This window comes from Scomber japonicus, chromosome 4 (assembly GCF_027409825.1).
Source record: "Scomber japonicus isolate fScoJap1 chromosome 4, fScoJap1.pri, whole genome shotgun sequence".
Lineage (NCBI taxonomy): Eukaryota > Metazoa > Chordata > Actinopteri > Scombriformes > Scombridae > Scomber > Scomber japonicus.
In genome coordinates this window covers 7,295,005-7,321,200 of record NC_070581.1, presented here as the reverse complement: position 1 = coordinate 7,321,200, position 26,196 = coordinate 7,295,005, and the positions used below count along the sequence as shown (strand labels likewise).

The 26,196-nt window shown below is 38.7% G+C and overlaps 2 protein-coding genes and 1 long non-coding RNA gene across 3 annotated transcripts; all 3 read left to right on the top strand.

Annotated features, from left to right (window-relative positions):
* Nucleotides 1-2: 2 nt before the first annotated feature.
* LOC128357109 (keratin, type I cytoskeletal 18-like) lies at nucleotides 3-3,211 on the top strand. The gene is made up of 7 exons (XM_053317349.1): nucleotides 3-377; nucleotides 853-935; nucleotides 1,084-1,240; nucleotides 1,640-1,801; nucleotides 1,904-2,029; nucleotides 2,491-2,714; nucleotides 3,109-3,211. The coding sequence occupies exons 1-7, from the start codon at nucleotides 3-5 to the stop codon at nucleotides 3,209-3,211; spliced, it is 1,230 nt and encodes a 409-aa protein (XP_053173324.1).
* Nucleotides 3,212-16,183: 12,972 nt separating this feature from the next.
* LOC128356752 (uncharacterized) lies at nucleotides 16,184-16,637 on the top strand. The gene is made up of 3 exons (XR_008321190.1): nucleotides 16,184-16,252; nucleotides 16,354-16,463; nucleotides 16,560-16,637. It is a non-coding gene; the product is annotated as an uncharacterized LOC128356752 (long non-coding RNA).
* Nucleotides 16,638-18,238: 1,601 nt separating this feature from the next.
* LOC128357106 (keratin, type I cytoskeletal 18-like) lies at nucleotides 18,239-23,120 on the top strand. The gene is made up of 7 exons (XM_053317345.1): nucleotides 18,239-18,502; nucleotides 19,968-20,099; nucleotides 20,645-20,727; nucleotides 20,876-21,032; nucleotides 21,494-21,655; nucleotides 22,493-22,618; nucleotides 23,115-23,120. Exons 1-7 carry the CDS (start codon nucleotides 18,239-18,241, stop codon nucleotides 23,118-23,120), a joined length of 930 nt encoding a protein of 309 aa, XP_053173320.1.
* The last annotated feature ends 3,076 nt before the right edge of the window (nucleotides 23,121-26,196 follow it).

The following is a 26,196-nucleotide window of genomic DNA, read 5'->3' as shown; positions in this document are numbered from 1 at the left end:
TCATGGACCGTCGTGTTCAATCCCAGTCCTCCTACATTAAACGTCCTGTTGTCATGAAAACTCCAAACAGCTATAGCCATTACTCTAAACCCTGTAACTCATGGCTTGGCGTTGACTTTGGTGGTAGGTATACTGGGTATGACTACGAATCAACATCCTCAGGCTCCACTTCTGAAACCCTGGCCATCGGAAATGAGAAGAAAGCCATGGAGAACCTGAATGACCGCCTGGCCTGCTACCTGGAGACAGTGAGGGAACTGGAGAAAGCCAACAGAAAGCTGGAGATCAAGATTCAAGAGGCCATTGAGAAGAGAGGCCCGGAGGAGGAGAGAGACTACAGCAGGTACAACACCATCATCTCGGAGCTGAGAGCCCAGGTAAGTAAAGTAACCAATTAGTCAATCTTTAAAAATTCCGGTGCAGTGGATGCCTCTAAATTGCCATAGCTCTAGTTTACAGAACTGTGTCTGATTTCTTAAATTGACAAAGTTCTGATTTACAAACTAATGCATAAAAATGTCTGTTATATGGTAGTTTTTCAGAGATTTGCTGGTTTACAATAATCTATTCCCTTACATTGTAAATGTCAAATTATGATGAGGGCAAAAGTCATTCCGGACTGAATGAGTAACTTTATTATCATACCCCCAGCACTCAAGATTTATTACCCTCAGTCAATATCGTTATGTCCATGTTGAGATATGACACTGTGTATAGTATCAACATTATAACCCGTGTTGTTCTTGAATGATGTATAGCGTCTTATCAAAGGCAATTCTCTCACCCGCACAATTCATCAGACAGTCTATCTTTATTTCACACATTTGCAAAAGAAACATGTCTTTTTTTCAGATACTTGAAATGATCAAGGACAACACACATCACGCTATCGCAGTGGAGAACGCACGTCTGGCCTCGGACGACTTCAGAGACAAGTGAGTTTCAGCTTTGTATAAATCAGGGTCTCCATCTTTATCATTATCTGGCATACAGTATGTTTTATTATCAAGCTACATTGGTGATGGTTAGGACATACTTCAATGGTAAAACAGAATCTAAATATTAAGTTACTTCTTCCAATAGGATTGAGTATGAGCTGTCCATGCGTCAGACAGTGGAGGACGATGTTGCGGGACTGAGGAAGTATCTGGATGACACCAATGTTAATTGTATGCACCTGGAGAGTGAAATCGAGTCTCTGAAGGAAGAGTTGATCACCCTTAAGAAGAACCATGAGATGGTGAGGGAGGAACTAACATCCAGTATACTATAAATCAAAGACTGAAAACCAATTCGATAAACCCAATAATACTGTAAAAAGGACCGTAAATACCCACCTACAGTATGAGGAAAGTTAATAATACTTGTCCATATCGATGGTATGTGAACTGTAACCAAAATAATGCAAAACACAGACAAAACTGGGACAGTATGTGTCTGCAAGTTACAAATCAATGTTGGAACAATGGCTAAAACAAACAATTAACGAGTATGGTTAAATTAGTAAGCAATATCATGGTAAAAACTAGGACAAATGGCGTTTTTTCACCCTCTTTGCCACACCACCATTGTGGCAATCAGTGTGTTCCTTAACCTCTTTGCTCAGGAAATCACTCTGAATCTATTTCCCCATCAACAGGATGTCGCTGAAATGCGTGGCCAGATTCACTATGGGGTCCATGTGGACGTTGACGCCCCAAAAGGACAGGACCTGGCCCAGATCATGGACGAGATGAGGGCTAAGTATGAGCTGATTGCACAGAAGAACCAGGATGAGGTCGAAGCATGGCATGAATCACAGGTGCAGTCGAATTGGCCTAGTCAACATCAGTGCATGGCACCTTCTTGTTCTTGGTTGACTGGCTGTATTTGTTAACTATTTTTATGTTCATTTTGTATCCAGATCACAGAGGTGCAGGGGCATGTGGATGAGCAGTCATCTGCTCTGAAGGAAGCAACGAATAAAGTTACTGAAATTACGAGGAACTATCAAGCACTGGAGATTGAACTACAGTCAATGCTTAGCCTCGTAAGAATCTTTGTACTTATTTACATGGAATCTCACTCATGCTTGTTTTCCATAACATCCTACTTTCATAGTACCGATATCCTAATACATTTTTACCTGACATCTGCTTATTGGGTATTATTAATGGTTGCTTAACTGAATAGTTTATTCACTTTCATGCCAAGACAAGAGTTAGATGAGAGGATAGATAAAACTCTCATCATACAATATGAAGCTAGAGCCAGGAGACAATTAGCTTAGCCTAGCATTAAAAAATGGGAGCAGGGGTTATACAGCTAGCGGGGCTCTTTACAACGTTTTTTTTTTTAGATAGTCTTTTTAGTTCAAGCTTTAGAGGTTCGCAAAGTCGTATTTTGTCACCTTTAGACAAAGGCTAGCTGTTAACATATTTCCAGTCTAGCTAAGCTAATCTTTTGCATCAGTCAATCAGATAGTAAAACTTCTCTTTCGTCTCTTGACAGAAAGAAAACCTGAAGGCTACCCTCCATGACATTGAGATGCGTAACGACATGGAGATGGAGAAGTACAACACAACCATCTTGAAGCTGCAGGATGAACTCACTGACATCCACAACAACATCAAGGAGAACACACTCAAGTATGAGCTTCTGCTCAACATCAAGATAAAACTAGAGGCCGAGATCGCTGAGTACAGGAGGCTGCTGGAGGGTAGTGGAGACTTTACGTGAGTATAAGAAGAACATGGAAAGAGCATGGGGTGGAACACACAAACACAGTTGAAACCACTGCAGAAAGCCAAACTTTCAGTGCACTTCATTGTGAGCTGAGCAGTATTTGAGCCTTGTTCATCTCAGGGAAACTTTTGTAAATTTGAATCAAAATTGGCACCATGCAAACCTGAAGCTACATTGAAATGGAAAGTAAAAGCAATTCATCAGCATCAATGCTCAATACTTTTGCCATCACTTACATTTCAATTATATAATGTCAGCATGTGGATACCTGAGAACTGTAAGACACAAAATCTATTCAAACTTACCAAAATAGTGATGTTAAGGATTTAATTCCAGCGTAACAAAATTTGAATTGACCTAACTCTTTTTTTTCTTTTTCTCCAGACTTGAGGATGCAGTTGATTCTAAGGTCGAGACCAAGCTGGTCACTCAGAGACTGGTGGATGGCAAATTGGTGCAAGAGAGCAAGGACGTCCAGTCTGCTTAAAATGAAAGTGGTGCATTAAAAACTGAAAACCTGTGAAACAAAAATAAAAGGAACTACAAAAAAAGTGCACCATCATGCCTGTGACTGTTTTTGGTTTTGAAATGGATGAAAAATATGATCTATGCTGTCATTGCCTATGTTTCATTTATGAGAAGATATATCCATTTATTTCCCTTAAAGGAATTCTCCACTTGCACTATGTAGTATAGTGTTTACATCTGGTCAACCTGCTCTCACCTCTGCAGTAACATTACCTTTACCATTACCTACCTCCACCTTACACTTTCATGGTAAATTTTGTGAACAATCTTTTTTTTTTTTAATATTTCATTATCTTCAACTGTGATGTTCAGACATATCAATCAAACTCCATTTCAGAAATTCCTCTTCATGTTTTCATTGTGTTTTGTTTGAATGTAGAAACCTACCAGAACTAGTCTGTTTCTGTTTCTCTGGCTGCAGGCCCGGTCTGTGGCATTCACTCCCAATCCCCTATGCTCTTAAAGGAGATGTAGATATTTTAAAAAATGGTTCACAAATATATAGTTTCTTTTCTTTTTTTTTAAGTAAATAATTTCCTTAAACAGATATGTGCTGTATAGGTTTAGCAAATGTTATTCAGACAGGAGTGACTCATTCATTTGTTTTGGAACTATTCAGCTGTTCAGTTTTTATTACCATTTGGGGCTCTTACGAGTATTTAAGGAACAGGACATTGTACTGTGTGTGGGATTGACTCTATGCTTTGGTTACTGAGACTATACATATAAGATAAGATCTTTTCATTGACAATAAGAGATAAATATAAGAGCAGAACTGTCCCTACTGTTTCCTTTTAGTTTTATATCACAGCTACTATAGATACAGCTCAGTTACTAACCATAATCAATATGAAAGTGTCAGCGCATGTCTTTGACTGTTTGGTTCAGAGTGGGTGTTGATGGGACAAAGTCTAGACAAGAAGGCTAATAGGTAGGGTTGGTAATCCTGTTCAGAAACACTTTTTGTTATACTGGGAGAAATGGTCCTTCTATTATGAAAGGTATTAATACATTATGGCTTTAGAAAAAGGAACGGAAAAAATCAGAGCTCTGTAGCAGCCACAGGACTGATAAAACCCCGACCAATCCGAGCCGTTCGGTGCGAACAGAAAAAAACAATCAGGTGGCTTCATGTCTAGTTTTGCATCAGCATACAGTCTATGCCCCGCCCCCCTCTCTCCCTGCCTACTGCGCGCGTGCACAGTCTTCACCTGTTGCTTGGCCGGTGGGGAAAAACCAGCACACCTCTCTGCAGAACTACCGAATACGGATTTAATATTTATTTAAGAGCAATGGCTGAGAAAATACCGCTTGCACGTCTACTTGTAACGGCTCGTCCAGAGAAATAGCCAAGAAAGAGAAAGCCGGAGGATGAAAAGACAGCTAATAAAAAGGCTCTGGATAAAGCAAGAGGTCAAACAAGAATCAACATCGGAGTAGCATTTGAGCGGTGGAGACAACTGAGGGATCTGAAGGGCCTGAACAGTGATGCCGAGGTTGCTCTCTTTCTGTTGGACAGGTAATGATTTGTTTTGCTTCGGGGAGGATTTGTTATATATATATATGTAAGTTATGCTAACGTAGCTACTTTTGTAGCTTGTATTAGCGTAATGCTAATATTAGCTTTGCTGTGGGTTAAAAACGGGTCGGTGACGCCAGTATTGAATAGATTATAGTATATTATTTTTAAAGATATTACTCTACCCTAGTCTTCAGTGTCTGTATTATTATTGTGATAAAAAAGACCTACGTATATTGGCTTTTACACGTTACAACTGTGGTGATGTAGCTCATCTATGTTTTCATAGCCATGAGAAGGACCGATCAACCTCAACACCGTCTAAACACGGAGTGATGAGACCCCCTCTCCCTCCAGTTCAACTATTGTTTCTGAGTCTCTGTCCGACCGGTGAGTTCAACCAGAGACATTGCTGCTGCTATGAATATGACTTTGACCAACGTTGTCTTTGGTGGGATATAAATATCTGTCTTTCATATCTAGCTTTTTCTGTTTTATGTGCCTCAAAGTGCCATTTGAGGTACTTCAGAAAAAAGCATTATTGTACATACAATATGTGTTATCAGTGATATCTGCCATATCATTATACAGACATTGAGTAAATGTTAGTGATTAGATATTTTGAGAAATATGATGGCCTGAGTATAAAACCTGTCCTTCACCTTAGGAGGTCCAGCACTTCACACTGAGTTAACATCAACAACAACAACCATCAAGGCTAAAATAAAACACAGCTACTAGCATAAATTGTACCTCTAACTGTGTGTGGTGTTGGTGGAGTAATTGATCATGCTACAAGCTTGTCTATGGACTATACTCTGGTAGATGCTATGCAGAGAGGATAGGAACAAACTGAGGATCTTCTCAACAGTTTATATCAATCTTTATGCTCCTTTGGTCCAACTGCCAAACCCAAGACTTCTATTTCTACATATGAAAGTTCTGTGTTGTGTCCTCTATGAATGAAGAGTAAAAATGTATGTTGACAGTATTTTTCTAATTTTGTAATCTTCACAGAGATGATGACGTGATGAGATGATGTTAATTCTTCAACTGGTTTGGGCAGACATCTGTCCCTCCCCCAGCCCAGCCATTACCTCAGCTACCCCCCTCGTTGACAACTCTAGTACGCTACCCACACTAAGCTCAAAACCACACAGGAGCTTTTGCAGACCCAACTCAGCAGAGGCCTAGGTGAGTTTTCTTACAATATTGTAGTTTGATGAAGAAGTTCTTACATAATTATGTGCAAAAGAAATGGGAAATAAAGCTCTAAGTATTCTTATTCTTTGATTGTCTCGAAAATGTATTAATTATTGTCAGATGTGTAATTGTGATATTCTTCCTAAAGGTAAATCACTGCCAAAGGAGTAGATCACCACCGCTGACAAATACTCCCTACACACAGCCTGACCGGTCAGCCTTACCTGGAAACACCTTTTCCAATGTGTAGATATACTCATGTTGAAAGTGTACAGATTATTTATGTAACAATAAAAAGGATTATACCAATTTTGTTGTAATTATTCTGTAATCACTTATTTTTAATGTGGTGGTGAGAAAATGTATTGCTTCTTTTGCAGAAATAGTCAAATGAAAGGCATTCATCATTTTCAATTTTTATTAAAAACTGGCAGAATATAAATAACAAAAGACCAAATTTAAAATGTCAAATGTATACTTCCAGGTGAGGGTTAGGAAGCAGGTTGTTGCCCACAGCACTTTTTTTCTAGATCTGTGGGCATCTCACAGCACTTCCTGCACACACACCATGTAGGTAGACGTGGAGCTGGAGGGCCTGGTGGAGGAGCGTCTCCTGATGATGACATCTGCAGGACATCAAATATGAGGCTTGGGTCTCTTATCAGGCAGATCTGAAGCAACTGATGAGATTCTTCTAAGCTCAGTCGTTCAATTCTAGCCTGTAAAAAAAAATAGTCCATCAAGAAGATTAGACTTTCTCACCATCTTGTCCTTTATTATTACTAATATTGTAATTTCATTTATTATATTTTTGGTATGTTGCCGGACCAGAGTTGAAAGTTTCATGTGTTTATATTTTTCTTTAACAGTTTATGAATGACAATAAACTCAGAAGTGTTGTGTTCACAGTAAATGGCAGGTCATTGTTTACAGTTCTTGATAATGTTGAGATCAGGAAAAAAGAGGCTATTTTAGAAAGGCTACCTGCTCATCTGCAATTCTTTGAGCTTGCAGATTCTCCACTCGTTCAATATCCTCATCTTGTAAAAGCTCTCTGGTCGCAGTCCGGCTTGCTCCACGTCCTTGACCTCAAGTTCCTCTGCCTCTGCCCCTTGCACCCCCTCTAGCACGGCCTCCTCTGGCTCTAGCACGACCTCCTCTGGCTCTAGCACGACCTCCTCTGGCTCTAGCACGACCGCGTCCCCTTGGAGCTGAAGACGTGCTCGGTTCAGGACTGTGGCCAGAGACATTATAATAAGAGGAGACGTATCACATATCACTGAAAAAATCGCCCATTGAAATGCACAGGGAAACTATGTAACGCGGCTCGGGTCTGAGCCAGTGCTCTCATCGTGTACATAACAATGAAACAACAAATATATCGTTAGCCTAATAGAATATGTGTCTAACTCATTTTTGTAGAAAAATTGAGATATTGGCCCAAATTTACTTTCCTAACACTTCTGCATCACCGTGTATAATTGTCAATGAAAAACATAGCAGATATGCTACGTGACTAATAAAAACATAAAATACACGTTTGTCAGTGAAAAACACGTAACAATTATTACAATGTAATTTAGCTGATGGGTCTGAATCCAGCCGTATCCTTGGGGAGATTCAGCAAATTGGCAGAGCGGGAATGGCTACACTGCAAAAATTAAAATCTAACTAAGATTAGAAATCTTAAATATAGGCAAAATTTGCTTGTTTTTTGTCTCCCAAGATATTTCTTCCTACCAGGCAGTTTTTGTTTAAGAGCATTTCACTTATTTTAAGAAGTATTTCTCTTAATAATCTTAATAAGGTATTGTAACTTGTTATTGAGATTTTATTACTGGTTATGAGCAAGTTCATGCTTATAATGATAATTACCATAATACTAAAGGTATAACATCAACACTTAGAAGTATAAAACTGCTTGGTCAAAGTCAGTATTTCTTATTTCAAGCATCTTATCCTTTTAATTGCTTAACATTTTAAAAACAGATGACAATTGAATGGTATTCCTTTTTGTCAATCTTACAACACAGCACAGCAATTATATGCCCAGATTAAATACAGTACAGAGAAGTTCTTATAAACCGATACTTTAAAAACATACTGCTCATCCATGTTAAAGTGAGTGAACTGTGGTTAAGTATCATTTAACAAATAAAGGTTGGAATTATATTCATTTTATTACATTTAGTCATAAATATGATTATTTAAGACATGTTTACTAAATATGTAAAATGACCTCGAAGAGAGAACTCATATTGCACAAAGATTCAGTGCAAACACAAATACAGAACACATCTGGAATACAAAAATAACCCATTTTCATTTGCTATTGAAATATTATGCGTCAAGACCCTTAATTTTACTCTAAGTAAAATTCCATTAACAATCTGTTCATATCTGAAGAACACTAGTCATTTGAACTACTGTGCAATTTCATTACATCCTCAATATAGTATTTTATTTGTACATAAGTTTGGCTCTTGCTGCTGATTGTGTAATAAGAGGTAAAATCAACCAGCCTTTCAGCATCAGCTAACTCAGTGGCCTGTGCAAGGTGTGGGACTTCAACTTGATAAGCCATGACATTTCTATCAAAGCATGTAGTTTGAAATGGTTGATATTCCAAACAATAAAGCCTAGAATCAACAAGATATATATTTTTGACCAGTCCAAATTCTGGCATATTACCATTCAGTACTTTAGCAAGGATCATTGACTTCTCAGGTATGTATTTATTACCATTTATCACAAGCCAATTAACTGATACAGCGTTTTTTACTTCACTGACCCCTAGGAAGTCTCTCAGTTTTCCAGTTAAATATTGTAGATCTTTAACCTCAGATACAGGTCCGATCTCCTTTTCACTTGACAAAATTGGGTGCATGGAAGGCTCAACATTTTGGCAGCTTTCATATATTTGGTTCTGATTAATCAAAGATTTGCATACATTTTTAAAATTTAGCTTGGAAGCCCATTGTTTAAAGAAACAGTGTTTGGATTCGAACCGCATACACATATGTCTGACCATTGGACCCAATAATTCTATTTGTGATGGCAAATGTATCATATAATGCTGTTTAGGTGTAATATTGTGGTCTGGAAAAAGCTCCTTCCAATGCTTCAAATGATTTTCAATTAACAACTTCAACGTAGACACAGCTGCAATGGAAAGAACAGGTGCAAACACTATTTGCACAATCTCTATTAACTTAATTATCAGTTGCACATATGCATTGTCTTCCAAACTCTCTAAAACAAATGGCAATATCCTAAGCAGGACAAGCATTTGCCCAGATGACTGTTTTAGTTTACCATCATTTGACATAAGTGTGCTAAGAGAAATTGGGGATGGCCTATCTCTAGCATCTAGTGGGGAATAAGGGAAACCAAGAATAGCAGAATTTACCGAGTCCAGAGTTATCTGTCCTGACTGAACAAGACGATTCAAAACATTTTTGATTTCCAGTGGAGCTATCCCTTCCAGAATCACATGCATAATGTCTTGTGGGGTTTGCTGAATAATATCAAAGGATGGGAATTCAACTAACTTGCTCCTTCGATTGATCCCGTATGTTGTTCTCAGGCTGTTGCGAAACAGGTCTGTGGTTGCCATTTCTATCTCATCACACTGTCTGACATGTTTCTCCAATGTCCTTTTAGTGTATGTATCCTCATTGAATTGTGACTGCATGTCCTCAAAAGAACACTCACAGTGTCTGCACTTACTGTATGCAAAGCCCACACCCTCTTTGAACCCTGCTAGTTCATGCTGTGCCAGGGTGTCGCCACAGAGAGAGACCATAGCACCATATATTGTTTTCTCTCCATTAATAGTTTGCATTTTAACACCACTGTACAATGCAACCATGTCTTCTTTAATTCTATTCAGTATTACGTCTACACCAGATTTGCGGAGGTCTGCTGATCTAGCCATCGCAAGTAGTCTGATAGAAGCCAGCTTAGACCTGTATTTTGGATCTATATTTCCCAGAGTGTAGTATACCATTAACAACTTGTTTTTTGATGCAAAGGATCCCAGTGGATTACAGATCTCTATTTCGTCCGTGTACAGAACAATCTGCAGTGCATTTGGTTTGTTTGAAAATAAGGGATGTGATTTTAGAAGAGCACCATCAACAATGTCATGAAAAAAACCTTCCCTGCACCTTTGGGGTCCCTTTTCAATCATAGTCAAAATCCTTGGATGTGATAAGAACTGTTCTAGACTTTTTATCAATGGTACATAATGAAATACTATGTCCTTGATGAAAAAGTCTTTTGATCCCTCACATTTCTTCCTGCATATGGTTCGAGCGATTAGAATTTCTTCTGCGTCAACACTGCCAAACTGCTTCCTAATAACACTGTTCTGTCGAAATGTTGTTGCAACGTTAGCAAGGGGGTCAATGAAATTGTTAAATATATCCATTGTATCTTTTTCCAGTTCACTTGTTGTGCTTCCTGAATGCTTCTTTAGTACTCCCTCCATCTGCTGCCTGAGGTTGTCCAGTAGTGATGATTGATACTGCTGTACCCCAGCAACAATGTCATTCATGCCATTCTGAGAATGAGAGATAGAAAGAGAAAGAGAGACAAAGAAAGGTAATGTTGTTAATCTTGGAGGTTGGAACACATCGTCATGATCACCAAAGCAACTTACAGTCATTTACAGGCATTAACATGAGGCATCAGCAACAATAAAGTTGACAACATAACACAAATACTGAACAAACTGCTCTGCATAAATGTGTATGTAACCTGTTTTGTTCAGAAACAAACCTAGGTCTGACCGAGTATATAGCTGGATCATGTCTGGTGGTCACTGTGCTACAATGTGGCAAATTCATTACTGGTTAGGTCAGGAATACAGCTCATGATTCAAATTTCTAGATCTCCAATGCTCATGTGCATTTTTTCATGGTGGTCCCAAAAATATTTGTTAAAATGCACTGAGGAAGCAGATCACATGACTAAATGCTTTTAGTCCAAAATATTATATAGCATCCTTTTCAAAGTGAGAGTAGAAAGACTTGAAAGGCCAATGACCAATGAGAAGACTAATGACTGTCTGAAGCAATCCTGGAACTCCTGGTTGCTCACTCACACAGTCAAAGATAAACATGATTGTAGGGAAGCATCTTACCTGTGACAGACGATGCTTGGCTCGGGCATTTATCACAAAGGCAGTGGCATGTTTTCTAAGATCCTAAAACAAAAAAACAAAGAACAAATACCTGTAGTGTCCTGACATATGGAGGCATAACAGTTAACAGTTGACAGAAGTTGACTGAAGTGTCCAAGCACTTTAAAAAGTATGGTTAATAATGATGCACAAAATATTTTTCTTTTCAACCGAGAAGATCAATAATTTTGCATTTTAAAAAAACATTCATATAGCCTATGATGTATGCACATCTGATAGTAAAAAAAGGTCAGATGCGGTAAGAAACGATGGATGATTTTATATTTTGGTTATTCTGACCAAACCAAATCTAAGAGCATCCCTAATGGTCCATTTTAGTAGATAGTCACCAACTGAGTAACATACTTGTTGCTCTGTGACAGCTCCATTTTCGTTAATACCCATTTGGTCTTCATCTGAGTCAGGTGTGCAGAGGTTCTGCTCCATGATGCTAGAGTCGGCTGGAAGCTGATCAGGTTGAATGTTCTGTGTACCACATATAAAGTAAACAGATTATCTGAAATGGTATTTAGTTATATTGAATAAAGTTATTTCATTCATATTTATCATCAATAATTTTTACATTAACCAAGCTAAGAGTTATTTTGGTTACAATTTCTATTGTTTTTCTGTGCATGTAGCTTATATGCTCCTTACAGAATCTTACCAAGTGAAAATACAGTAGGGCAGGCCATTACCATCATTTCAATGATTTCATGATTATTTTTTTTTTCATAAGTTTTTGCTTACTTCTTGCCGTGGTGCTTGGCTTTCCTCTGGTCGCTGTTCACTTGCTTGCATGCAGTTCTCTGGTCTGGTGCCTTCACGAAGGTGTTGGATGTGTCTTCTCTTTACATGATGATAGAATGAGTTGAACACTATATATTCCTCCATGCATCCATCAATACCACAGAGCAACCTGAAATCAGGGCTGCGACTGTGCAATCGATTATAATGGCTCATTAACAGTTTCAGTGAGCAGGTAACAAAAATGCAGATAAAGCATCTCCAAAGCATCTTGAAATTTATCAAAAGCAAACACAAATACGAGAGAGGTTCCAGATGAAGTTCATGAAAACGGCGGGGAAAAGAACGTAATAAGATGGTAACAAGAATTTAATGTGTGTTCAGGATATTACCTATTTAGAGGGGGGCCCTGTGAGTAAGAGTTTATATATATATATGAATATATACCGAATAACATCTGCAAATAACCAGTGTAATGAAATGTGACGCTATCTTGTAATAAATAAAATACATTTGACCCATAACTGCATCATTTAATCATACTATCAATATTTACAACATTTGTAATATTTCGGTCACCCCTCATTATGAAATGGTAGCTTCCATGGGAAAGCGCGAAGAAGGTCCGTGACGTAGAGGGTGTGTTTAAGGTGAAGCTTTAGCTAAGCTTTCAGCAGGTTGCATCAGAAGGACAAAGAAAACGCGGATTCATTTTATGCCATGGACAGAGCGGGCATGGATGACATAGCAGCGGAAATACTAAAAGGTATAGTATGTTTGTTAATACCCAAACTTCTCCTCAGGAAGTTAACATATTTGAATTGGAACATTGGCCAACAACGTTAGCATGCTAATTTAAACAAGCTAACTAACTATCTAGAACTTGTGCGCCTAACCACTGTAAACTGTTAATAATGGCACAAACGATACTAGTTGACGTAATTAATAGTGCCAGAAATAGTGTTAAGGTGCAAATGATTTTGAAATAGCCTTGGGTAAGCTACATCTGTTTAGCTTAGAGCTAACGTTAGCCGTCTCTGGCGCCCTTTCTATTGTCAAACACTGGCGGTAACGTCATCATTTTAAAAATGGACCGTTACTGTGAACCAGTGAAACTAATATTGGTGATATTTGCTAACGTTAGCAGGAATTGGACATAAATTATCTGCATTTTCAGTTTTCAAGGTTAACTGGCTGTTCTGAAATTAAGTTAAGCTATCTTTGTAAAGATGCAGACTTTTTTTTTTTTTCAATTATATGGGCGCTCAAGCTTCTTACAACTGTTGCATATAGCAATAATATAAGCTCAGATCATATTTGGCTGTTTTTATTGTGTGGGTGTGTTTTTGAACGATGATAAGCCAGAATGAAAACAAGATTAAATGAAATAGGAGTAAAGAGGCTATTTTTAAAATGTCTATTTATGGGTTTCATCAAGTCCCTTTACACAGGTGTATTAATCAAGCACCATGCAGTCTCCATTCATAATCTAGGTGCTTGATTTTATACACTTGTGGAAAGGGTTTTTGCAATGCAGACATTTAACACAATGTATTCAATGTAGATGCAGTGATTTTAGTAACAAAAATAGTATGACAATATTCATATGACATGTTTTGTTCATAACCTACATATTTGCAAATTCATTAATTTGATGTGTGGCAAAATTTGTTTTTCAGCTGCTAATATAAGCAAAGCCATGCTGCCCAGCCTCTCAAAGGAGGACTTGCGTGACCTCTTTCCTGGGCCAGAGCACTTCCTCAGAAGGAGAACCATTTGGAGACTCACTCATGATGAAAATGAGGTAATGATAGATTTCAGCATTTTGAATACTTTTAATTTGCAGTCAAATAAGCATTTCTTAGCCTTCCTACATCTGAAGATGTAGAGTTGTATAGGTGTTTTTGTTGTTTGGTGTTGGAGTTGTTTGGTGGGTGTCAGAGTGTAGAGTTCTTTGTTTTATAATTACCATTAAATAAATGTATCTTTTATACAGGGTCAGGCATCAGAGCTGCATAGACCAGGCAGTGGGGATTTCAGCCCCACCCACCCACCTCCTCTTCCCCAACCTCCATTCCCATCCTCTTTCTCCTCCAACAACCCCCTCCCCTCTCCATCCCCCATTTCTTCTCCATCGTCCCTCCCCTCTCCAAGCCCCCAACATGGCAGAACGGTACAGCTTGTCAGCCCACAGTATGTCATATACACCGACACAGAGTTAGAGCTCGCAAGGAGTGCCTTCTTTGACAAACAGCGTGCTGGAGATGGACAAGAGGGAGACTTTAGCCTGTCCAAAGATCTTCGTTGCAGATTAATTAGAAATACAGTCACAAGCATGATTACAATCAAAAGAGCTACAGAGGATGATTTTTATTATCCATGCAACCGTGAGCTCACTGTTATGGCAAAGCGCCTCATCGACTACTACCCAATGCTTAAGGACAGTTCAGCCAAGAGTGGGGCTGAGTGGGTAAGTCACTATTTGTCAGTCGTGTCTGCTTGTACGGCTTCATTGCTGTATATGACTTTTTAACATTATTTATTACACAATCTGTTCTGTGTCTGTCTTGTCAGGAAACTCTGAAGAAACAGCTCTTAAAAAGAGTCCAAAATGTTTCAACTCCTAAAAAGCAGCAGGGAGCGACTCCTTCGCGAAAGAAGCCACGGAGACTTAGCTTTCAGACCAGACAGGACACATCCACTGATGAGACTGATGAATCCACCACCTCTACTATGATCTCAGAGAGATCAACACCACCAAGCTGCAGCACCCCAGAGGTTGAACAATCGCATGGTAAGTGCACAAATTGAAATAGTGAATAGTGTTTTCAGTATTAATGGAGCTTCTAATATTACTGTGAACAAGGACAATTCCATGTCGAAGTAAATTCAGCAATGTTATCATGCAATTTCAAACCTTTTTTGTTCTTGATTACTCATATTATTGTCCTCTTTTATCACTGTGGGTGTTAATGACCGATTTAACCTGTAATGTCTGAAATGGAAATCGTGATCTTTTTGGTATGGCTGTTTAAATGTTAATTGATGACATTTGTTTTTCTAGCATCAGAAACTTCTGACAGCCTACAGAATCAGGCAAGACATTATAAAACTCTGCAGGATATGTATAAAACCAAGGCCAGACCCAACAAGAAGGATGTTGCCCAGCTCCTGGACCTTGAATTTCAGTCAAGACGGGCCTTCATTGACTCCGATGTGACTAAGGAGCAGGACAGGCCTGTCAAGATTCTTGAGGCGTATCCCTGCTTTGGAGAACTGGACCATGTAAGCAAATGTATTCATTTTATGTAGCCCTTTGCTTACTAAGCCTGGGAAACATTACAACAAGAACAGCAACATGTTACGTTTATATAGCGCTTTCATCAACACTCGCTTCACAGGGAAGAGGGAACCTCACTAACCACCACCAATATGTAGCACCCACCTAGGTGATACGGCAGCCATTATGTGCCAGAACGCTCACCACACATCAGCTTGAGGTGGAGTGAGGGAGTGAATGAGCCAATTACACCGGGGGATGATAAGGGGGCCAGGTTGGGAATTTAGCCAGGACACCGGGGAACCCCCTACTCATTGCAATAAATGCCATGGGATTTTTAATTACCATAGTGAGTCAGGACCTCGGTTTAACCTCTCATAAGGAGGATGGACATTTGACCAAATCTCAAATCAGAAATGGTGTGACTACATGGAATCAGATGTGTCTCATTATTAATGGCTGTGCACAGACTTACAGATGTATATCATAATTTATGTAAACTGAAAATGTTTCATCATTTATTGGATATAACTATTTAAAAAAAACCTCCACATATTTAAAAAAGAAAATGTTTCTGATACACAAACAAAACATAAGTTAAATTATTACTAGTATCAGTATAAATGCACAAATATGTATTTAAAAGTAGTGTATCAGATTTACATTTGTGAATCTTCCTTTTTAAATATATGAATTTGATTTAATTTGTTTATTTTATATTTATACAACAACAAAATGTGCATTGGAAATATTGTTGTTAACAGTCTGTCTGTTAAAATTGAAATATATTTGGGAATATTTCTCCCTTAATTTGGTGCTTTTGTCATGAGGTTAGAAAGTTTAACTATCTGTCAGATTTAAACTGGAATGTAAATTTAAATTTAACATCTCTTCTCTATCTTTTGTCTGTCTGTGTGTTAGCTAATGGATGAACTCCGGCGGATCCTTGATCAAAGGAACTCCAACTTCCTACCTGAACTAAATACCCGGCGGGCGACCTTTTTCGAGAGGGCACAGTTTTATGGAGTATTCAAAAAGGTCATGAAGCCTCCACTGTTGGACAAAGGTTAGTACAGAACATAACAATTGAGAATCCCACAGAAGTTTTAATGTTTGTTTAATAACTGGCTGCAGGAAAACAAATTTGTTTTGTTTTGTTTTTAACAGTAAAGCAATCAATCGCCCTGATGAAGGCTTTACCGAATATGTTCCCATCACCTGTGTCTCCACCCAAGAAGTTAGGACATGCAAGTGAGGCTTTGCTTCACATCCTTGAGGTAAGAAGATGTACATGCATAAGAATTTTCACATTACTTTACTGTACAATACAAAGAGTGCATTGTGGTATTTATTTTTCTTTTTGTGTGTGTCAGCCTGCAGAAGACCCCAACACTTTTCTTCAGACAAGACCACTCTCCAGCCCGGTCGTAGTCGTCTGTGAGACCAACTGCATACTGGCTATTGGAACCATGCCTGTGTTGATCTTCCCAAAAGAGGACATTGATGCTAGCGTGATGTATCTCATGGCATGCTATTACATCTTTCACCTTACATATCCTAAGTGTGCTGCGACACTCCTGTCTGTGCTGCAGACTGAAGTCCTCTTGGATGCCATCCATGACCAGGACATGACTTCCGCGTATAAAAAGGCTATAGGCGAGTGGAAAAAGTTCTTAGCTTGAGCTGCTGGCTCTTCCGGTTCCTGCATCTATGGTCGCTACACACCAACCTGACATCGGCTGTCGGATGCAGTCGGTGGTAGCTTTTCTGCCGATTCAACATGTTGAATCGGCAGAAAAGCTACCACCGACTGCATCCGACAGCTGATGTCAGGTTGGTGTGTAGCCGCCCTTTAAGACTGGAAGCGCGAGTACACTGCTCCATAGACATTTATAATTTTGTTCTTACAGTTACTTATGGGGCTTTTGCTTTATTTTGTTTACTAGTTTTTTACTTTTTACTCTGCTTAAGTTCAGTTATGTAAAGGGAAGCTGCGGGAGTACTGTCATACTTTGAAGACAATAAAAAAATTGAAAAAGAAATTGATTGAGATTCATGTATTTGTTAAGTACCACAAGCAATCACGTTTAGTTGTTCTATTATTGCATTTATCTAGGATTACATTTTTAGAATATGGTATTTTTTCCATAAGTGGCAGGGAATTTAGTGTTATTTCAAGAATTTTGCAGTTGCATTGGATGCTAAATTTAAGTAAATTTTTCTACATATTAGAAAAAAAATTCTTAAATTGTTCTCCTTATCTAGACAAATGTACTTGATTTCAGTGTAGTTGTACAGTTTTTAAGATATGTTGCCTAACATAAAACCTTGTTTGGAGCTGATAATACTAGCATATGCTGAATATAAGCACATTTTTCTGAAAAAATTCTTAAATTTTACCTACTTATCTAGACAAATGTACTTGTTTTAAGTGTGACTGTACTAACTTTAAGATATGTTTACTTACATAAAACCTAATTTGAAGATGATGGCACTAGCATATGCTGAATTTAAGCACATTGTCCTACATATTGAGAAAATAATTCTCAAGTAATTTCCTTATATCAATACAAATATACTTGTTTTTAGTCTAAACACACTAGTTTTAAGATATCCGTGGGTTTTTAAGGCTAGATATATTGACTTGTTTTAAAAAATCTTGTCAAGTCAAATTTTCCTGTTCTGTTGGCAGATAATTTTGCTTATTTTAAGTAAAATTAGCCTTATTTTATCACTTTTTTTCCTTATTTTTTAAAGTCGAGTTTTTGTAGTGTAGCTCGTTAGGTTAGCTCTCCTCTCCTCCCTGCAGCAGTGTGCGCATTCCAGTTTGTGGGGGCGTGGCTTGGACGGACTCACTGACGGGAGGGGGAGCAGATGGGGAGCAGTGGGGTTGGACTTAGAGGAGGCAGGAGGAGGTGCTATTTTCAAATCTTTAAGAAAGGTGTGCCAGGAAGGAATATTGCCCTCGCTCCTCACTCACAGCTGCCTCTGCTAAAGGATCTATTCTATTCTCTGCACCACTTCTTCATTGAATTGATCAACACACTTAGTCATGGGCCGTCGTAATAAATCCCACACCACCTCCTACAGTAAACGTTCAGTTGTCAAGAAAGCTACATTCATCACAACCAGCACAACCCAATCCTCCGAACCCTGTAACTCATGGCTTGGCGTCGACTTTGGTGGTAGGTATGTTGGGTATGACCACAAATCACCATCCTCAGGGTCCACTTCTGAAACCCTGGCCATTGGAAAGGAGAAGACACCCATGGAGAACTTGAATAAGCGCCTGGCCTGCTACCTGGAGACAGCGGCTGTGTCTCAATTGCGAGGCTGCATCCTTCGAAGTACGCATTTAGAGGCCGATTATGTCACAACGCCGCGCGAAGGCTGTCCCAATTCGAAGGCTCCTTCAAATGCAGCCTTGAAAGGCGGCCTTCTTTTCCCTCTTTTTCGAGGATGCACAGCTACTATCCTTGGCGGCCTCCCAGAAGCTCCCAGATCACAAGATCTTTTGCGCAGCGCTATGCAGTGCCTCCAAAACACAACAATGGGGACACGAACAGGTGGAGACTTTCCATTCAAGTGTAAGTATTGTTTTTTTTATTTAATTACTTTTACTTATTACTACTTATATATATATATATATATATATATATATATATATATATATATATATATATATATATATATATATATATATATATATATATATATATATATGTATGTATGTATGTATGTATGTATGTATATATATAGACTAAGATGAACAAATTTAGATTTTAATAAAGAGCTACGTTTGGGATTATCACTATTATATTATATCACTGTTATACTTCATTATTATGATAATTTTTTGCTATATTAAACCCTTTTGTCTGTTAACATAGCATCCCTGTGTTTACCTTTTCTCTTGCTTCCCTCTGTGTTTAGAACAATACTGGAAAAGATGGGCATGGAGGGGAAGGTCCAGCCCCACCAGGCGAAAAAGAAGTGGTGATTTTATGAAAATGTTATAAAATAAAAAATATTGTCAATTGTTACACGTTGTCTATTCTCTTTAGTATTTACAACTTAAGTACAATTTATAACAGGGTTAACAAACGGCATAAAGTGCTACTGTTCAGGAAGAACAAGGGATTAAATATTTTCTTTTATTATGAAGTGATGAAATATAACGTCTTAACATTTACAAAAATTACATCAGAAATAACTATTTACAGTATGGGCTGAGCAGGACTCCCTGGCAGTGCTGCTGGGCTGGATGGGATGCCACAATATAGACCTTGTCTTCTGTGGTCAGTGGGACATCATCTGGGCTGGTATTCAGGGTGTTTGGTAACATCATGATAACATTACTGTGGGTTAAAATGGCGGAGCTTCTCCTCTTCCTCCATTAAAAAGTTTGTCAAAAATAAAATAAAATGTCCGTCATCTTTTTCTTTCTTGGTTTTCTTCTTTCTGTTTTCTTTCTTCTTTCTTTCTTGTCAGTTTTCTTCTTTCTCTTGTGTGTTTTCCTTCTTTCTTCTCCTTTCCTTTATTCTTCTCCTTTCTTCTCTCTTATAATTTTGTCAGCTTTTTCACCGTCTTTTCGGTCGAGATGTCTTTCTCGTCTTAAGGGCGGGAACAGCTGGTGAGGCAACCAGGAAATGCCTCGAAGGCTAGACCGTCTCATTTAACAACGGTTGATGCATCCTTCGGAGGTTCCACAGAAGGCTGCATCCTTCAAAGGCCGCAAAGGCCGCGTACTTCGAGGATGCAGCCTCGGAATTGAGACACAGCCAGTGAGGGAACTGGAGATGGCCAACAGAAAGCTGGAGATCAAGATTCAAGAGGCCATCGAGAAGAGAGGCCCGGAGGAGGAGAGAGACTACAGCAGGTACAACACCATCATCTCGGAGTTGAGAGCCCAGGTAAGTAAAGTAATCAATTAGTCAATCTTTAAAAATTCCGGTGCAGTAGATGCCTCTAAATTGCCATAGCTCTAGTTTACAGAACTGTGTCTGATTTCTTAAATTGACAAAGTTCTGATTTACAAACTAATGCATAAAAATGTCTGTTATATGGTAGTTTTTCAGAGATTTGCTGGTTTACAATAATCTATTCCCTTACATTGTAAATGTCAAATTATGATGAGGGCAAAAGTCATTCCGGACTGAATGAGTTTAACTTTATTATCATACCCCCAGCACTCAAGATTATTACCCTCAGTCAATATCGTTATGTCCATGTTGAGCTATGACACTGTGTATAGTATCAAAATTATAACCTGTGTTGTTCTTGAATGATGTATAGCGTGTTATCAAAGGCAATTCTCTCACCTGCACAATTCATCAGAGAAAACTACAGTTTGCTGTCCAAATTGAGCATGGAAGAACAGAAAACAGACGGTGTCACTGAATACATACAGTCTATCTTTATTTCACACATTTGCAAAAGAAACATGTCTTTTTTTCAGATACTTGAAATGATCAAGGACAACACACATCACGCTATCGCAGTGGAGAGCGCACGTCTGGCCTCAGACGACTTCAGAGACAAGTGAGTTTCAGCTTTGTATAAATCAGGGTCTCCATCTTTATCATTACCTGGCATACAGTATGTTTTATTATCAAGCTACATTGGTGATGGTTAGGACATTCTTCAATGGTAAAACAGAACCTAAATATTAAGTTACTTCTTCCAATAGGATTGAGTATGAGCTGTCCATGCGTCAGACAGTGGAGGACGATGTTGCGGGACTGAGGAAGTATCTGGATGACACCAATGTTAATTGTATGCACCTGGAGAGTGAAATCGAGTCTCTGAAGGAAGAGTTGATCACCCTTAAGAAGAACCATGAGATGGTGAGGGAGGAACTAACATCCAGTATACCAGTGTTTCCCACAGATCTGAAGGCAATGTGTGGTGGTAGGCCTGCGACCGACAGGGGGTGGGGGTGGGGGGGGTGGTTGGTTTCGGTAAACTGACCGACGGGGTGGGGGGTGGGGTGGCTTTCCTCATACCTACAGTATGAGGAAAGTTAATAATACTTGTCCATATTGATAGTATGTGAACTGTAACCAAAATAATGCAAAACACAGACAAAACTGGGACAGTATGTGTCTGCAAGTTACAAATCAATGTTGGAACAATGGCTAAAACAAACAATTAACGAGTATGGTTAAATTAGTAAGCAATATCATGGTAAAAACTAGGACAAATGGCGTTTTTTCACCCTCTTTGCCACACCACCATTGTGGCAATCAGTGTGTTCCTTAACCTCTTTGCTCAGGAAATCACTCTGAATCTATTTCCCCATCAACAGGATGTTGCTGAAATACGTGGCCAGATCCACTATGGGGTCCATGTGGACGTTGATGCTCCTAAAGGACAGGACCTGGCCCAGATCATGGACGAGATGAGGGCTAAGTATGAGCTGATTGCACCGAAGAACCAGGATGAGGTCGAAGCATGGCATGAATCTCAGGTACAGCAGAATTGGCCTAGTCAACGTCAGTGCATGATAGGGATGTCCCGATCCAGCTTTTTGCACTTCCGATCCAATACCGATATTGTAGCTTTTAGCATCAGCCGATACCGGCCGATCCAAGCATGTATTAAAGATTAAAGATATTTACTTATTTTGTTGTTATACTCATGTTGAAAAGGGTTTTACTCTTAAGAACAACTAGCCAACTTAATTAGGTTAATTTGAATAATCCACAATGGTTGGTGATGAGAAGCTGACCTGTTTATTCTTAACAGGGTTAAATAAACACAAAATAGACAAAATAATAAATAATTAACCACACAAACTGAATTGGCATCAGTGCTCTGCTCAAGAGTGTAAACCAAGGCTTAAAAAAGCCATCAGTAAACAATATTGTAAACAATAAAAAATTATATATGAAAGCAACACACACAAAACCTGAGTAGAAAATAGTCAAATGACCACACACTCACTAACTTTAAATTCTTAGTGGGACATGCACAGACAAGTGGGATGCTGGACAGGTCGCTAGGTGTGCGCTAGGTGTGCTGAAAAACGCGGAACGGATTTGGGGTGAAAAGCTGAAAAAAAAACTGGAATGGGTTTCCAACATCGGAAAACACGGACCGTTGTTATGAAAACAAACTGGACCGGGAGTCCGGATCAGGATTTTCCCGTGCAGGCCGATCCCATATTGATATGCATTTTTTTGCTAATATCGGCGGCCGATCCGATCCAAATATCGGATCGGGACATCCCTAGTGCATGACACCTTCTTGTTCTTGGTTGACTGACTGTATTTGTTAAGTATTTTTATGTTCATTTTGTATCCAGATCACAGAGGTGCAGGGGCATGTGGATGAGCAGTCATCTGCTCTGAAGGAAGCAACGAATAAAGTTACTGAAATTACGAGGAACTATCAAGCACTGGAGATTGAACTACAGTCAATGCTTAGCCTCGTAAGAATCTTTGTACTTATTTACATGGAATCTCACTCATGCTTGTTTTCCATAACATCCTACTTTCATAGTACCGATATCCTAATACATTTTTACCAGACATCTGCTTATTGGGTATTATTAATGGTTGCTTAACTGAATAGTTTATTCACTTTCATGCCAAGACAAGAGTTAGATGAGAGGATAGATAAAACTCTCATCATACAATATGAAGCAGTATTGGAGCCATGTTCATCTCAGGGAAACTTTTGTAAATTTGAATCAAAATTAACACCATGCAAACTTGAAGCTACATTGAAATGGAAAGTAAAAGCAATTCATCAGCATCAATGCTCAATACTTTTGCCATCACTTACATTTCAATTATATAATGTCAGCATGTGGATACCTGAGAACTGTAAGACACAAAATCTATTTAAACTTACCCAGGTAGTGATGTGAAGGATTTGTGTAACAAAATTTGAACTGACCTAACTCTTTTGTATTTTTTCTCCAGACTTGAGGATGCAGTTGATCATAAGTAGGTTGAGCATAAGACCCAACAATCACTAAGAAACTGGTAGATGACAACGAGGGAGAAGAGAGCAAGGACATCCAATCTGCTGAAAATAACAGGGGTGCATTAAAAACTGAAAACCTGTGAAACAAAAATAAAATAAATAACAAAAAAGTGCACCAACATGCCTGTGACTGTTTTTGGTTTTGTGTTTTTTAAAAGCATTAAAACAATGATCTATGCTGTCATTGCCTATGATTTATTTATGATAAGCTATATTCTCATAATTCCCTTAAAGGAAATCTCCACTTGCACAATGTAGTGTAGCATACATCTACATCTGGTCAACCTGCTCTCACCTCTGCATTATCTTCCACCAGTCTCCACCTTATACTTTTCAAAGTCAATTTTTACTTATTAATAGTATTTACTGTTTATAATGTTTTTTATCATCATGATAATCACCTCAGTGTCTTAGATAACCACGTTTGTTATTTATTAGAGAGAGGAAAGTGGCTGGGGTGTGTCTTTGTTTTTCTTTGTTATCTTGACCCTCCCCAGAGCTAAAATCTTTTTTCCTTGAGCTTCCCCTAGTGACTGGGGTAAAATGCATGACACTCCCTCAACCATAAATGACCATATTTTATTATAGTCACACGAAATGTAGAAAGTCTTGGGGAAAATAAAAGGCAATTATGTTTAATAGTGAACTAGGAGTCTTAAACATTGGCCCGTCGACCCCCCTTCAAACTACCAGCCCACCTTACTGTGGCCTGTCCAATAGTACTGCAAAAGTTACCTATAACAATTCCACATGTGAAACAATAATATGCTAACTTAGTCCAGCCAATGCAATGAGCAAACAGCACAGAGAGAGTGAGAGTTAACACCAAAACAAACAGCTAATTCCTTAAGTAAAATGCATCAGTCACGCTCACAGCCAACATTAGTGATGTGCATATTAACAACCATTTTCCAAAATAAACTCAAAATAAACATACACAGTGGTGTCAGCTGCGGTCAGAATTATATCAGTTGGTAGAGTGACGGTTATTAGATTTTAACAACATACAGTAACCCATAAGTCCCCTACCCTCCATATTAGCTGATGGGACATGAACCAAACTAAAAAATCTAAGTACATGTCATATAACTTTTGACATTTGGTTCAGGTAATTCTTATTACACCTATGTTTGTCCAAATGCAAATTTATTTATTATTTAATCAATCAATCAATCTTTATTTATATAGCACCAAATCACAACAAAAGTCATCTCGCAGCATTATTAATGAGTTATTTTACGATATAAATCATGATTGACAGCTGTGATAGTTGCTCTCAAACCTCCTTCAGGCAACATGACTGCTGAGGGTGTTCCACATGCCTCACGTCATCCCACCACCCGACTATACTGCACAGACTCTGGCTCCAAATGACATCACACAAGCAAGATGGAAGCTCCAGGAAAGGCTTTTGGCTTCACTTTTGCATAGTGATATGAAGCTAAGATGTGTTGCCCATATTTACAGTCAGTAGTTACTCCTGGCGTGTTTATCTGTTTATTTGTTTCTTTTTTTTGCTGTGGAAACTGTTTACAGTGGAGTGTAATATTTCAGTTTTGGCAACTCTTCCAAGTACAGTGTAAAAAAGAGCCATTGCAACCTTTAAGTTCTTATGTAACAAGCATCAGAGGTTCTACAAGGTGGACATAGCTGTTTACTCTTGTGTTCAGTCTTTAAGCTAAACTAACCATCTTGTAGCTCTAGTTTCATATTGAGATATGACGGCAATCAACAAGAAAGTGGAGAAATGTATTTCCTAAAATATCTTTTTGGGAAATACACTTTTTTAATAATAAAAGTTTTAAGTCAGATATCAAATTACTATGCATGTACTGTTAACTGATATTATACCTACATATTATACCTTAATAAACTTGCAACACAGATCCAGATGTAAAGCAACTCCCCTGTTATGCACACTGATGGCTGTCTGGCCTCCAGCCATCATCCTCCTACACACCCAAGTCTGCAGTGAGTTCAGGAAATTCTTTCAGCTTGTGAGAATTTCACATTCTGACCCTCAGCTCTTTAGCCCTGTCCCATAATAGGCAGAAGGCCTCGTTTCCCATGCCATGTCCAAGCAGACCAGTTAAGCCCTGCGTTGCTGCTATCTGTTTATTTTCATTCATTTTAGTCATTTACATTCCTACGTGCTGTTTGATAAAAATGTAACCTCTTTTGGACTCAGTTGAAACACTAAATAACTTTATGTTAACAGGCTGTTCATATGTTGTTTATAGATATGTGTGTGTGTGTGTGTGGGGGGGGGGGGGGGGCAACAGAGTTTGGTAATTGGCTGGGAATTTTCTAGACTGTAGGAGATGATAATACAGCTTATACTTAACCTTTAAAAATCAATGCACTATTCATCTTCACAATGTCACGCTTTTAGGAAATGCACCCTTACAGCTTTCCACAGAGGGTAACATTCATCATTCTGCCAGATTCTAATCACGACTAGTTTCCCAACCGCAGCTGACAACAGTAATAGTTTTCTAATTTGTGCCAGTTTTCAGTGCAATATTGTATGCCACAGCTGGTATTGTGTAAAGTATCTGTGACAGTGTGTGTGCTGTCTTCTCTGACGCTCTTGGCCTTTGTTGCAGGGTTCTGCCATCACATCCAATTTACAGACAGACGCTTCACATTCTGTCCTCACTGGATGAAGCTGGGCCGACAAACCACAGAGACAGAGGGAATTCCAAAGGAGGTGAAGAAAAGTAGGGATGAGTGGACAGACAGATCTATGAGATAGATGGGATGATAGAAAGTAAAAAGGACAGAAGTGCATATTTCAACTGCATGCCAGCAATTCCTCAGTGAGCCTCGTCAAGATAGTCGAGATAACTGAACAATACCTTTTTTCCTGCATGGACAGAGGATACCCAGAGGATTTACTTTGCTCAGTCATGTTACTTGCCAAGAGTCATTCATACACTGTGTTCATGTTCACAATTCTAATGCTAGCATGTTGATGTTTAGCAGGTATACTATTTACCATATGTTGGTCTAGCATGA

Excerpts from the sequence above, each read along its gene's own strand:
- LOC128357109 (XM_053317349.1), top strand. The coding sequence starts at position 3 with ATGGACCGTCGTGTTCAATCCCAGTCCTCCTACATTAAACGTCCTGTT. Across the intron at positions 378-852 it reads TCTCGGAGCTGAGAGCCCAG|ATACTTGAAATGATCAAGGA; the intron begins GTAAGTAAAGTA and ends TCTTTTTTTCAG. Across the intron at positions 936-1,083 it reads TCGGACGACTTCAGAGACAA|GATTGAGTATGAGCTGTCCA; the intron begins GTGAGTTTCAGC and ends TTCTTCCAATAG.
- LOC128357106 (XM_053317345.1), top strand. The coding sequence starts at position 18,239 with ATGGGCCGTCGTAATAAATCCCACACCACCTCCTACAGTAAACGTTCA. Across the intron at positions 20,100-20,644 it reads TCTCGGAGTTGAGAGCCCAG|ATACTTGAAATGATCAAGGA; the intron begins GTAAGTAAAGTA and ends TCTTTTTTTCAG. Across the intron at positions 21,656-22,492 it reads AAGCATGGCATGAATCTCAG|ATCACAGAGGTGCAGGGGCA; the intron begins GTACAGCAGAAT and ends TTTTGTATCCAG.